The 13821-nt window shown below is 38.6% G+C and overlaps 3 protein-coding genes across 3 annotated transcripts in view; all 3 read left to right on the forward strand.

Annotated features, from left to right (window-relative positions):
• LOC309340963 (uncharacterized protein) overlaps positions 1-5614 on the forward strand; it is a 132450-nt gene extending 126836 nt beyond the window's left edge. The window contains exon 6 of the mRNA XM_081860292.1: positions 3747-5614. Within this exon, the coding sequence (XP_081716418.1) occupies positions 3747-5005 (1259 nt within the window). The 3' untranslated portion in view covers positions 5006-5614. The remainder of the gene's footprint in view (positions 1-3746) is intronic.
• The window catches only part of LOC309340999 (uncharacterized protein), a 99587-nt gene that overhangs the window by 24664 nt on the left and 61102 nt on the right, over positions 1-13821 (forward strand). The gene's annotated exons all lie outside the window — the stretch shown is intronic.
• Positions 1-13821, forward strand: part of LOC309340967 (uncharacterized protein) — an 80973-nt gene that overhangs the window by 24578 nt on the left and 42574 nt on the right. The gene's annotated exons all lie outside the window — the stretch shown is intronic.

Raw genomic sequence — 13821 nt, forward strand, 5'->3', positions numbered from 1 at the left:
CTCGGTGGTGGCGCCCGCCCTGTGGAATGCCCTCCCATCGGATGTCAAGGCGATGGACAACTACCTGACATTCAGAAGACATCTGAAGGCAGCCCTGTTCAGGGAAGTTTTTAATATGTGACATTTTAGTGTATTTTTTATCTCTGTTGGAAGCCGCCCAGAGTGGCTGGGGAAACCCAGCCAGATGGGCGGGGTACAAATAATAAATTATTATTATTATTATTATTATTCTTTCAAAGATCTGTAATATCCTGAAGTCAAACTATCCGGCCCTGGAGATTTGCCTAATTGCATGTTCTGAATGGCCCCTTCTACCTCCTGCTCCGTTATTTTGTAATTCAACATTAGCTTATTTTCTTGAGAGATTTTTTGTAGTCCATTTGTTTTCAGAAATCGGTCAATGCCTATTTCTTTCTGTGTCTCCTGTGTATATAATTGTTTAAGTGTTCTGGAAACACTTTCTGATCTCCACTGGATTTTGTATATTCTTTCCTTCCACTTCCAGATTTGTAATGGTATTAAATTTTTGTCTTTTTTTCATTTGCCAAGCCAGCAGTTTTCCTCATTTATTTGCTGATTCAAATGTCTTTTGTCTCATCTGTTTAATTTTCCATTTCTATCATTTTCATATATTGTACTTGATCCTCTTTCAGGATCTCCTGCAACTTTGGTTTCACTCTCAGTTTCTTCTCTCCTTCCTTTATTTTCTCCAAAATCTTGTCTTTTTTCTCATTTTGAACTCTCTTCTTAATCTCATTCTGTTGTATCAAAAATCCTCTCATAACCGCTTTGCTTGCGTCCCAAATTACTCTTTTTTCAACAGTGGTGTTCATATTTATCTCAAAATAATCTCTCAAAGTTTTTTGGGCCTTCTTTGTCACTTCTTCGTTCCTGAACAAAGTGTCATTCATCCTCCATCTGAAGGAACCAGTTGGTGTTAGTTTTAGTTCCATTTTCACAGCATTATGGTCGGAGCAAGTTTTAGGGCAAATTTCCACCTTTCTAGTCTTCGGAGCCAGCCCTCTAGTTACCCAGATTTGGTGAATTCTTGTCCATGTCATTTTGGCCTCAGAGAAGAAAGTTCCCTCTCTTCCCAAGGGGTTCTTCATTCTCCAGATATCAACCAAATCCATATTGTCAGTCATATCGAAAAAGGTTTTTGGTAGTCTACCATCCTTGGTAACTACCTGTCTCTGTGCCTTGTCCATATTTGTAGACACCACTCCATTCATGTCCCCCATCAGAATCATATTATAATCCATATAGTCCATCAAAGTCTCATGTAACTTTTTAAAAAATTCCGATTTTCCTTCATTTGGTGCATAGATACCTACTATCAGAAATTTCTCTCCTTGTGATTGGATTTCAATTGCAACAAATCTTCCTTGGTCATCTTTAAATATAAATTTGGGTGATAGGCTCTCCTTTGCATAAAGTACTACTCCTCTTTTTTTAACTTTGTCTGATGAGATAAATTCAAGTCCCAATCTTTTATTGCTCAATACTTTCCTGTGTAGCCTTATCACATGTGTTTCTTGTAGACAAATCAAGTCCAATTGTTCTTTTTTCAATAAATGAAAGACTTTTCCCCTTTTTCCGGGGAGTTCAGTCCATTAACATTCCAACTTAATGCTTGCAGTGCCATGATGTAGTTACTTTGATTTTCCTCCTACTGCACCCAATTCTTGCTCTTGTTCTGTTGGTGGTGTTGGTATCACTTTCCCTGGGCTGTCCAGTCCAAAGGGTAGTGTTGCTATGTCCAGTATTGGTGATCTTCCGTCCAGTACTTTCTCTGATTCTCTGTCCGGTGGTCTTCTGTCCACTCCTGGCTCTTTTCCAAGTTCCTTCTGCAGGTCTTCTTCGTAATTACTCAGAAACTTTTCTTTGTCCTCAACTGATCTTATTTTTATTTTCCTTCCTTTAAAACTAAAGGATAGGCCTTGGGGAAATTCCCACCTGAAAATGCTTCTGTTCTTTCTCAGCAGGACAACCAGATCTCCATAACTGGACCTAAGGTCCAAAAGATGTTTCGGGATATCTTTGAATATTTCCACTCTTGACTGCTGTATTACCAAGGTCTTCTGATAGTGCCTACCCAAAATTTTATCTCTCTGTTCTTTAGATCGGAGAGTAATCAAACAGTCTTTTACTCTATTCTTCTTCCCTCCTCTTCCAAGTCTAAAGGCACTCACAATTTTAAATTCTTCTTGTTCCAAATCCAAATCCCAAAACTCTGCAAATTCCTGCGTGAGAAAGTCTATCAAACGATCCTTCTCCAATTCAGGTACAGCTCTGATCCTCAAATATGACTATTTTTTCCCTTAAGCTCAAACATAGAAAGCATCAACTTGTGGTCCTCAAGTTGCCTCTGCAGATCTGGGACTCTCTGTGTTTCCAATTGTGTTACCTTAATTTCCACGGCAGCAACTTTTTCCCTGGCTTCCTCTGCAGTCTGTTGGATCGAAGTAGATTCCTGTATCAGTTTCTGAATAGTTTCTATGTTAGCACTCACCTTTTGTCCCAAGTTATCACTGCCTTGCCGTGGCAAAGGGGCTTGAAGAACTCAGAGAAGCTATGAACTATGCCGAGCAGGGCACCCAAGATGAACAGGTCATAGTGGAGAGTTTTGACCAAACGTGATCCACCTGGAGGAGGAACCGGCAAGCCACTCCAGTATCCCTGCCAAGAAAACTCCATGGACAAAGACAACAGGCATATAAAAGTTATTTATACTTTCTGTATTTAAATCAATTTTAATATTTCCAGCATTTGTAGCATCCACTTTCACATTCGTTGCATCTGCCTTCTTATTGAGTTGCTCCAAAGATTCATTTATCTTACCTAATGCAATTGCTAAAGCTTCTTCTGATGACATTCCCCTTGGTTTAGATTGTGTCAGTACGGCTGCAGGTGGAACAGAAGGACCAGATGTTGATGCTCTTCGCAAGGAATTCCCAGATCTTAATGTTTTGTCTGGGAATGACAAATCTACTTTTTCTTTCCCATCTGCCATAGCACTTAAAAAGTCCAAGGTCAGTCCCACAGTCACAGAGTTTTATCTTACAAGTGGAAAATTCCCCTGAACCAGCTCTTGTAACAGTTTCAGAAGCTTCCTCTGGGGGAAACAAACTTAGTTGCTCTCTAAGGTGCTACTGGAAGGAATTTTTTTATTTTGTTTTGACTAAAGCAGATCAACATGGCTACCTACCTGTAACACTGACAAAAGTCATCCTAAGCAAGTTGTGCTTCCTTTTTCTGGTTATTTTGCTATAACTTTTGATTAAGTTCACATAATTGAACAAACTTTGTTTCATTACATTCTTGATTAAATTATCTTTCCATTGATAAATAATTTCACGATATTACTCCAAAAGAAGTGCTGTTGTTATGAGCCGGTGTTATGAGCCATAAAACCTCTGAAATACACCTTCCCCCAGAAGGCTTCCACAATTTTACCACTGTTGTTGTTTAGTCGTGTCTGACTATTCGTGACCCCATGGACCAGAGCACGCCAGGCACTCCTGTCTTCCACTGCCTCCCGCAGTTTGGTCAGACTCATGTTTGTGTCTTCGAGAATTTTACCACTACTGTATATCAAATAAAGGAACATTCAACAACCCATCAGAATCTAATAATAAATATGTTGGTTAATGACAAACAACAAAGGTAATGAACACTCACCCAATTCCCTTCAGTTCTTCTTGATTTGTTCCTGAGGCTCTAATCCCTTTTTGTCTCCACTGCAGATTGTGATGAATTGGAAATCGAGAACAAAGGTGACCACAACAACATCCCCAGAGAGGAGAAGCCACAGAAAAATTTGGAGTGTGGAGAGAGATGCAGTCACAGTTCCCATTCTACCTCCCATCAAAGAAATCTCATCGGAAAGAAACCCTATCAGTGCATGGAATGTGGAAAGAGCTTCAGACAAAGCTCCTCTCTTACTTCCCATCAAAGAATTCATACAGGGGAGGAACCCTATCAGTGCGTGGAATGTGGAAAGAGCTTCAGACAGAGCTCCCATCTCACTGCCCATCAAAGAATTCATACAGGGGAGAAACCCTATAAATGTGTGGAATGTGGAAAGAGTTTCAGTCAGAGTGCCAGTCTCACTTTCCATCAAAGAATTCATACAGGGGAGAAACCCTATCAGTGTATGGAATGTGGAAAGAGCTTCAGTATGAGCTTCCATCTCACTTCCCATCAAAGAATTCATAAAGGGGAGAAGCCCTATCAGTGCGTGGAATGTGGAAAGAGCTTCAGTCAGAGCGCCAGTCTCACTTCCCATCAGAGAATTCATACAGGGGAGAAACCGTATCAGTGTGTGGAATGCGGAAAGAGCTTCAGGAAAAGCTCCACTCTCACTGCCCATCAAAGAATTCATACAGGGGAGAAACCCTATAAATGTGTGGAATGTGGAAAGAACTTCAGTCAGAGCGCCAGTCTCACTTCCCATCAAAGAATTCATGCAGGGGAGAAACCCTATCAGTGTGTGGAATGCGGAAAGAGCTTCACTGAAAGCTCCAAACTCACTTCCCATCAAAGAATTCATTCAGGGGAGAAGCCCTATCAATGTGTGGAATGTGGAAAGAGCTTCAGTAGCAGCTCCTCTCTCACTAAGCATCGAAGAATTCATAGAGGGGAAAAACCCTATCAGTGCATGGAATGTGGAAAGAGCTTCAGTCAGAGCTCTGATCTCAATTCCCATCACAGAATTCATACAGGGGAGAAACCCTATCAGTGCATGGAATGTGGAAAGAACTTCAGTCAGAGCGCCAATCTCACTTACCACCAAAGAATTCATACAGGGGAGAAACCCTATCAGTGTGTGGAATGTGGAAAAAGCTTCAATAGTAACTCCAGTCTCACTTCCCATCAGAGAATTCATACAGGGGAGAAACCCTATCAGTGTGTGGAATGTGGAAAGAGCTTTAGTCGGAGGTACTCTCTCACTTCCCATCAAAGATTTCATACAAAGGTTGGAAAAACCATCATACAGCTTTAGGAGACAGGCAAATCAGCACCTTTTAAACCAGGCCTTTGGCTGATTGACATGTAATGTCCTTTTCAAATGTGGTGGGGAGGGGGGGTTACAGATGTGTATTGTGTTTTTATATTGTGCTTTTATGTTGTGACTGTCCTTAGACCTGTGGCTGTAGGGATTAGGAGCCAACTTCGAGGCCAAGGGGTCTTTGTCCCCCAATAATATATTTGAGGGGGCCACCCCCCAGTTGGTAGGCATCAACATTCCAATGGCATGCATGCATCATGTGATTGATTGTGCTAGGCGGGCCTTACCTGGCCCCCACCAATATTTTATTCAATTCAGCACCACATAAAGACATAAATCACCTTCCTTTGCACGTGTTCCAACTTGTCATTATCCTTATTTATTTTCATCTTTAAAATTTATGTACCCTACATCTGAAGATTTCACACTATAAACATACAGGATGAAAGCATGGCTTTCTCAAAAACGTGTAAAGCCAGAGAACTAGAGAGAACCAACTAAGTTCTCAGTGTCACGTTTCATCCTACAAATGCAACGTGGGAGGAACCTTCTCTTCATACTCTGACGAATTGTGTCCTTTTTCCTGTACCCCCCCCCCACGCAAGAGAAAAGAGAAAAAAAGAAAAGAAGGGAAAAAAACAAAAGAGAAAAAACACACAATACTGTGCAAAACACAGCCTAAACACATGAACCTAAACACATTAAACTAAACAAAACAAAACCCTATCCCCAACCCTAACCCTTAATAAAACAAAACAAAAACAGTTTAAAAACATACATCACACCTTTTCCATGTTCTATCTTTCATTCCCTTGTTTCCTCGACCTCCTCACACCTCCCTTTTTGTATTCCACTTCTATTAATTGTTTCAGCAAATCCTTTCCATCTTTCTCTATTTTCTATCATATTCTAAATATCTTAACATATTTTTTAACCTTATTTTCCATTAAAACTAAAATACTTATATATGCTTATCTCCTTATAACATTTCTGCTAAGGCCATAAAGTTTCATTCCACCATTTTTCTATCACTCATTAATTTTACAGTATTTTTATATATAAACTTTAAATTTTCCAATCTTCTTCCACCATCTCCTCTCCCTGGTTTCGGATTCTGCCAGTCCTTTCCGTCAATTCCATATAGTCCATCAACCTGGAGATCTTATGTCCGAGGCTCTTAACTCTTTTCCAAGTCCCTTCTGCAGGTCTTCTTCCTATTCTTTAATGCTAACGAGCAGATCTCGGGAAGACTCCAACCTAACAATGCTTTTATTCCTTCTGGACAGGTCAGCCAAATTTCCATAGTTGAAGCTAAGGTCCCTAAAGTGTTTCAAGACATGTTTCAAACTCCCAGAAGTCAATTAATCCCTGCATAGAGGGATCTTTCCAACTTTCCTTCTTCAGTCCAAGCCGAGTTCTGATCCTCAAAATCTGACTTTTTCTAGATTCAATCATAAAAGGCCTCCACTTGTAGTCCTCAATTTGCTTCTGTAAGACTGAGGATCCCGCTTGTATCACTTTAGGTTCAACAACAACAGCTTTCTCCTTCTCCACAACTTGTTCTGCCAAAGTAGATTCCTGTACCAAGTCCTGAATTGTTTCTGTATTGGTGCTCACTTTTTGTCTCAAATTAGTCACTTTTTGTTCCAAGTTGTCAATTTTAAAAAACATGTCATCTGTCTTCTTATGAAGCTGTTCCAGCGAACAGCTTATCTTACATAATGCCGTCACTATGGCTTCTCCTATCAACATTTTGAATGGTCCAAGGTCAATCTCTGGTTCTCACAATTTCTTATCTCACAGCTGGCGATTGCCCAGTTACACTCCTGTAACAGTTTCAAAAGCTCCCTCTAGAGGGAAACAGTCTCCACTTGTATCAATCTTTTCAAACACAACTCAAGCCATAAAGATAGTTTCAATTTTCAGTTACTTTTCCTCCTTTTTAAACACAGAAGAGGACAATAGAAACAGTATCTTTCTTTTGTTTAGCTAGCTGTCAAATACGTCCTGTTCGCAGTCAATGAACTCTCCCAAAACTTCACTCTTTCTAGCAGCCCTTTTCCAGGTTCAGAGCAGTGGTAATTTGATTTTTCACTCTCTCCTGCAGGCTCGCTAAGTCCAAAATTTCCCCCCTCTTCTCCTGCCTCCAAGGGGGGTTTTGTAATTTTAACCGATGGAAATTTAATCCTTTGCCAAAAGCTTTCAAAGATTTTAGCTTGTAACGTCTTTGCTTCAATCTATTTACAAAAGGGGAAGGCGGACTTCCTGTTTAAGACCTTCCCGTTTCGGTGCCAAATTAAGGTATTTAAAGATCCAATTTTCCGTTCTGCTCACGGGTAGTTGTTTAAAATCCAATTGTCCACAGGAAAAAGTCAGCGCTCTCCGGCAACAGCAATGCGGCTTCACTCTGTGAAAGAAGCAGTCAATTCGAAGCACCGCGCCACTCACCCCACGTCGCTCCAGATCCCCTAAACAGGGTTTCCCCGCAAGTAGGGGAGGCGCAAAAGGTGCCAGCCGAATCCCAAGTTCACAAGCTTCTCCCGCTTGTGATTTCATTTTTAAAAAAAGATATTTATTAAAATTTTCCAATTTAATACAGAAAGAAAAGACAACAGACAAAAAAGCAAAAATACACAATTAAACAAACAAAACAAAACAAATATAATTCCCATTTCTTATTTCCATTACCTTGTATCCCGGACCTCCTCTCACCTCCCCCTTTTGTATTCCAATTCAGATTCTTAATTCAGCAAATCCTTATTATAACTTAATATAACTTATTTTAGCTTGTTGTTCAACCTTTACATTACAGCTGGCAACCATTTAATTTCTGTCCAACATCATTCTAACATTCATTAATTTTGCAGTATTTCTGTAAATAGTCTTTAAATTTCCTCCAATCCTCTTCCGCCAACTCTTTTCCCTGGTCTTGGATTCTGCCAGTCATTTCTGCCAATCCCATGTAATCGATCAGCTTCATCTGCCATTCCTCCATAGTGGGTAAATCTTGTGTCTTCCAATATTTTGCGATAAGAATTCTTGCTGCAGTTGTTGCGTACATAAATAAAGTTCTGTCCTTCTTTGGTACCAATTGGCCAGCCATGCATGCCACCCGAAAACATTATTAAAGCCTTCCAAATCCAAAATGTCTGTGTCCTCAAGAAGCAGCCAATCTTTCAACCAGCAGAAAGCTGCTGATTCATAATAAAGTTTGAAGTCCGGCATGGCAACCCCCCCCCCCTTTCCTTTACATCAGTTAATATCTTAAATTTTATTCTGGGTTTTTTGCCCTGCCAGACAAATCTAGAAATGTCTTTCTGCCACTTCTTGAAACAGCCCATCTTGTCCACAATTTGCAATGTTTGAAACAAAAACAACATTCTAGGCAATACATTCATTTTTATAACATAAAGCTTCACATTTGACCATATTTCTAAATCTCTTTTCACTTCTGACCAGCATTTTTCATAATTATCTTTAAATAAATTCACATTTTTTGCTGTCATCTTAATCTGAAACCTTTCTTTTTCAATTGATGTTAAATTTTTCTCTAAAACTTTAGTTTTTGACTTGTTCAATTTGAATCCTGCCACTTGACCAAATTCGTTAATTAGGTCTAAAACCCTTTTCGTACTAGATTCTGGCTCCTGTAATGTCAAGACTAAGTCATCTACAAATGCTCTCAACTTGTACTGTTTGGCTCCGACCTGTATCCCTTTAACCAACTGGTCCTTCCTGATCATGTTCAGCAAAACCTCCAAAACCGATATAAAAAGCAATGGGGAAATTGGGCACCCCTGTCGTGTCCCTTTTTCTATCTTAAATTCATCCGTAACCACATTATTTACAATTAATTTTGCTTTCTGTTCAGAATAAATTGCACCTATACCATTTTCAAACCCTTGCCCTACCCCCATCCCATGTAAATTCCTTTTCATAAAACTCCAAGAAATATTATCAAAGGCTTTCTCCGCATCCACAAATATAAAAACTGCTTTCGTATTTATAGTTACAGATAGGTAGCCGTGTTGGTCTGCCATAGTCAAAACAAAAAAAATTCCTTCCAGTAGCACCTTAAAGACCAACTAAGTTAGTTCTTGGTATGAGCTTTCGTGTGCATGCACACTTCTTCAGATACACAGGTTCGTATTTATATTCACTTCTAATTTTTCCAAAATGTCAATTATATTCCTCAAATTATCAGACAGATGCCTTCCCGGGAGAAAGCCTGCTTGGTCTTTATGAATCTCTTTCATCAATACTTTTTTCAATCTTTTAGCCAAAATATCAACAAAAATTTTGTAATCCACATTTAATAAGGATATGGGGCAGTAGTTCTTAAGTTGAGTCTTTTCAGTCTCTGTTTTCGGTATAAGCGTAATGTATGCTTCTTTCCACGACTCTGGCGCCCTTTTCCCTTCCAAAATCTCATTGCAGACTTCCTTCAAAGGTTGTATTAAATACTCCTTCAAAAATTTGTAGTACCTAGAAGCCCATCCGGTCCTGGAGACTTGCCCAGTTGCATGCTTTGAATGGCACCTTCTAATTCCTGTTCTGAAATTTTATAGTTCAACATCAATTTACTTTCTTGTGAAATTTTTTGTAATCCATTTGCCTTTAAAAAACATTCTATGTCTATATCTTTCTGTGGCCCTTGTGAATATAGTTGTTTAAAGTACCTTTGAAAGCAATTTCTGATCTCAGTTGGGTTATGTATGTTCTTCCCTTCCACCTCTAAATTTGTAATGGTATTTAATTTTTGTCTTTTTCTCATTTGCCAAGCCAGAAGTTTCCCACACTTATTTGCCGATTCAAAAGTCTTTTGTCTCATTTGTTTAATCTTCCATACTATTTCTTGATTCATCAGTTCCGTATATTGCGTTTGAAATAATTTTATTTCTCTCAAAATCTCTTGTGACTTTGGTTTTACTCTCAATTTCTTTTCCCCTTCTTTTATTTTCTCTAAAATTTTATCTTTCTTCTCATTTTGGCTTTTCTTCTTTATTACATTCTGTTGAATCAGGAACCCTCTCATAACAGCTTTACTTGCGTCCCAAATTATTCTTTTTTCAACTTCAGTATTCATATTTATTTCAAAATAGTCTCTCAAGGTTTTTTGGGCCTTTTTATAAACTTCTTCATCTCTGAATAAGGTGTCATTCATCCTCCATCTAAAAGAGCCAGTTGTTATTTGTTTCATCTCCATCCTTACAGTGTTATGGTCGGAGCAGGTTTTTGGGCAGATTTCCACTTTCTTTATCTTTGGTGCCATCCCTCTAGTTATCCATATTTGGTCGATTCTGGTCCATGTCATTTTGGCTTCAGAAAAGAAGGTTCCCTCTCTTCCCAGAGGGTTCTTTACTCTCCAAATGTCCACCAAATCCATATTGTCAGTCATTTCAAAAAAAGTTTTAGGTAGTCTACCATTGTTGGTGACTACCTGTTTTTGTGCTTTGTCCATATTCGTAGATACCACTCCATTCATATCTCCCATCAAAATTAAATTGTAATCCAAATGTTCCAGTAAAGTCTCATGCAACTTCCTAAAAAATTCAGATTTTCCCTCGTTCGGAGCATAAATTCCAACTACCAAAATTTTTTCTCCTTGATGTTGAATTTCGACTGCCAAATATCTTCCTTGTTCATCTTTAAAAATTAATTTCGGTAAGAATCTCTCCTTTACATATATCACAACTCCTCTTTTTTAAACTTTGTCCGATGAAATAAACTCTTGTCCCAATCTCTTATTAATAAGTAATTTCCTGTGTTGCCTCATTACATGTGTTTCTTGCAAGCAAATCAAATCCAATTGTTCTTTTTTCAATATATGAAACACACTTCTTCTCTTTCGAGGGGAATTCAGTCCATTACAGTTCCAACTTAGGAGTTGCAGAGCCATGATGGGATTACTTCGTTTCACCTCCCACTGCTCCAAGTAGTTGCTCTTCTTCTGTCGGTGGTGTTACCTTCTCTGGGCTAGGGAGTCCAAATGGTAGATTTACTATGCCCAAAAATCCTTTTTCCAGTGTTTTTGGCACTTCTTCTGATTCTGCATATTTCTGAAGATGTTCTCCGTAATCTTTCAGAAACTTGTCTTTGTCATTTACTGTTCTTATTCTTATTTTCCTTTCTTTATATTTAAACGATAGGCCTTGGGGAAATTCCCAGCTGAAAAGTATCTTATTTCTTCTCAACAGAACCACGAGATCTCTATAGTATGTCCTTATATCCAAAATGTGTTTTGGAATATCCTTAAAGATCTCCACAAATGAATCTCCAATTTCCAAAGTTCTTTGGTAGTGCAAATTTAAAATTTTGTCTCTTTCTTCTTTCGTTCGCAAGGTGATCAGGCAATCTCTTACCCTGTTCTTCTTCTGTCGTGCCCCAATTCTAAAAGCACTCACAATCTTAAATTCTTCCTTCCCCAATTCCTTTTGCCAAAAATCTGTAAATTCCTTTGTAAGAAAGTCCGCCAGATTCTCCTTCTCACTTTCAGGCACCGCTCTAATTCTCAGATTTTTCTCCTTAGCTTGCAATTCTGTACAAGACAGTGCCAGAACATGATCCTCCAATTTCTTATATGCATGTAAAACCTTCTCCTCAGCAGCAGATGCAATCTGTTTTGCTTCCTCAGCTACTTTCCGAGTTGTAGCTGATTCCTCAATTAATTTTTCAATAGATTCTGTATTAAAAGTCACTTTCTTTACCAGATCATTGATACTTGCTGTATTGACATCAATTTTTGCTGATGCTGCCACCACCTGTTTTTTTTGTATCAACCACTTCTTTTGCTAAATTTTCCAAAGAGTCATTTATTTTGCTAAGTGCCTGGGTTAATACATTGTCAGTTGACATAGTTTTTGATTTAGTCTGTGTGGCAGCTGCTCCTCCTGTTACTCCCGGGGTTGAAGGCCTTCGCTGATGGTATGTTTTGCCTGACCTGGTATGATATGCTGAGTCTAGTTTTTCTTTACCATCTGCCATAGCCCTCTCATAAGAATTCAAGGTCGATCCCACACCTGGGAGATTTGTTAAAAATTTGTTTTGAGAAGGAATTTTCCAGTGGCGTAGTTGTAATTGCAAGAGAGGAATTTTCCAATGTTATTGCAACAATGTCACTTTTCTCTAGGGGGACAACTTCAGTTTGCCATCTTTAGCAACAAATGTAATCTTTACAAAGCCCCCCCAGCCTTTCAGAGCTACAATTTCAGAGTCCCAAATAGCTACTGTGAAACCCTAAAAAGGTTTCTTTAAATTCAGAAGAAGTCCAGAAACACTGTATCTTTTTCGCAGAGTTACATAGAGGTCTTAATTTTCCCCTTCAAGTCAAGTTCCTTTCAAAAGGCAGTCCGTTTTCAGTGCTTTGAAACAGCAGATTTAACTTCAAACTCCACTTTTCATGCAGGAATAAAGCTTAAATCTTCCCCCCTCCGCTCCTGCAAACTCAGGGGGAGACCACTTTTTGGTGTTGGATTTTATATCTTTTCAAAGAAGAGTCTTTCAGGGTTTCCGCTTTGTAAGTCTCTTTGCTTTGTTCTATCTACAAGCAGGGGAAGCAGACTCCCTTTTTTGTATTCTAGTTCTGTTAGATATTTCAGCAAATCCTTTCCACCGTATTTTTATCTTAATAGTTTATCTTAATATATTATAGCTTTACATTCTGGCCTGTTAACAATCCACTTTTACTTAATCCTTTATAGCATTACTACTAAAACCACATAGCTGCATTGGAATCTAACAATTCTATTTCTAATTTTGATTTTTCCACCTGGAAGCCAATTTTCTTATCCAGATTATAAGCCTCCCTTATTTGATAATAATGAAGCCAATCTCGCACTTTATCTTTTAGTTTCTCAAAGCTCTGCAATTTCAATTTATCTCCTTCTCGTTCCAAAATCTCCCAATATTTCGGCCTTTTGGCCTCCATATTGAGCTTTTTCTGAGCCTTCGCTTCCATCGGTGACAACCACCTTGGGGTTTTACTTTCAAGTAGATCTTTATATCTTTTCCAAACATTAAACAGTGCTTTCCTGACAATATGGTTTTTAAATGCTTTATGTGCTTTGACCTTATCATACCACAGATATGCATGCCACCCAAATACATTATTAAAATCTTCTAAATCCAAAATGTCTGTGTTCTCAAGAAGCAGCCATTCTTTCAGCCAGCAAAATGCGGCTGATTCATAATAAAGTTTAAGGTCTGGCAGGGCAAATCCACCTCTTTCCTTTGCATCAGTTAGTATTTTAAATTTTATTCTGGGCTTCTTGCCCTGCCAGACAAATCTAGAAATATCCCTCTGCCACTTCTTGAAACAATCCATCTTGTCCAAAATTCGCAATGATTGAAACAAAAACAACATTCTTGGCAATACATTCATTTTTATCGCGGCAATTCGGCCTAGCAACGATATATTTCTAGGTCCTTTTTCACTTCCATCCAACATTTTTCATAGTTATCCTTAAATAAATTCACATTCTTAGCAGTCATATTAACCCCTAGGTATTTAACTTTCTTAACCAGTGTTAATCCTGTCTCCTTCTGAAACCTCTCTCTCTCAGACACTGTTAGATTTTTCTCTAAAACCTTAGTTTTCATCTTATTCAACTTAAAACCCGCTACCTGACCAAATTCTTGAATCAGTTCAAGAACTCTTTTAGTGCTAGATTCTGGCTCCTGTAATGTCAATACTAGATCATCTGCAAATGCTTTCACTTTGTACTGTTTGGCTCCGACTTGTATACCTTTAACCAATTGGTCCCTTCTAATCATATTTAGGAGAACCTCCAGGACCGAAATAAAAAGCAATG

This window comes from Podarcis erhardii (genome assembly GCF_964252035.2).
Source record: "Podarcis erhardii genome assembly, chromosome: 4".
Lineage (NCBI taxonomy): Eukaryota > Metazoa > Chordata > Lepidosauria > Squamata > Lacertidae > Podarcis > Podarcis erhardii.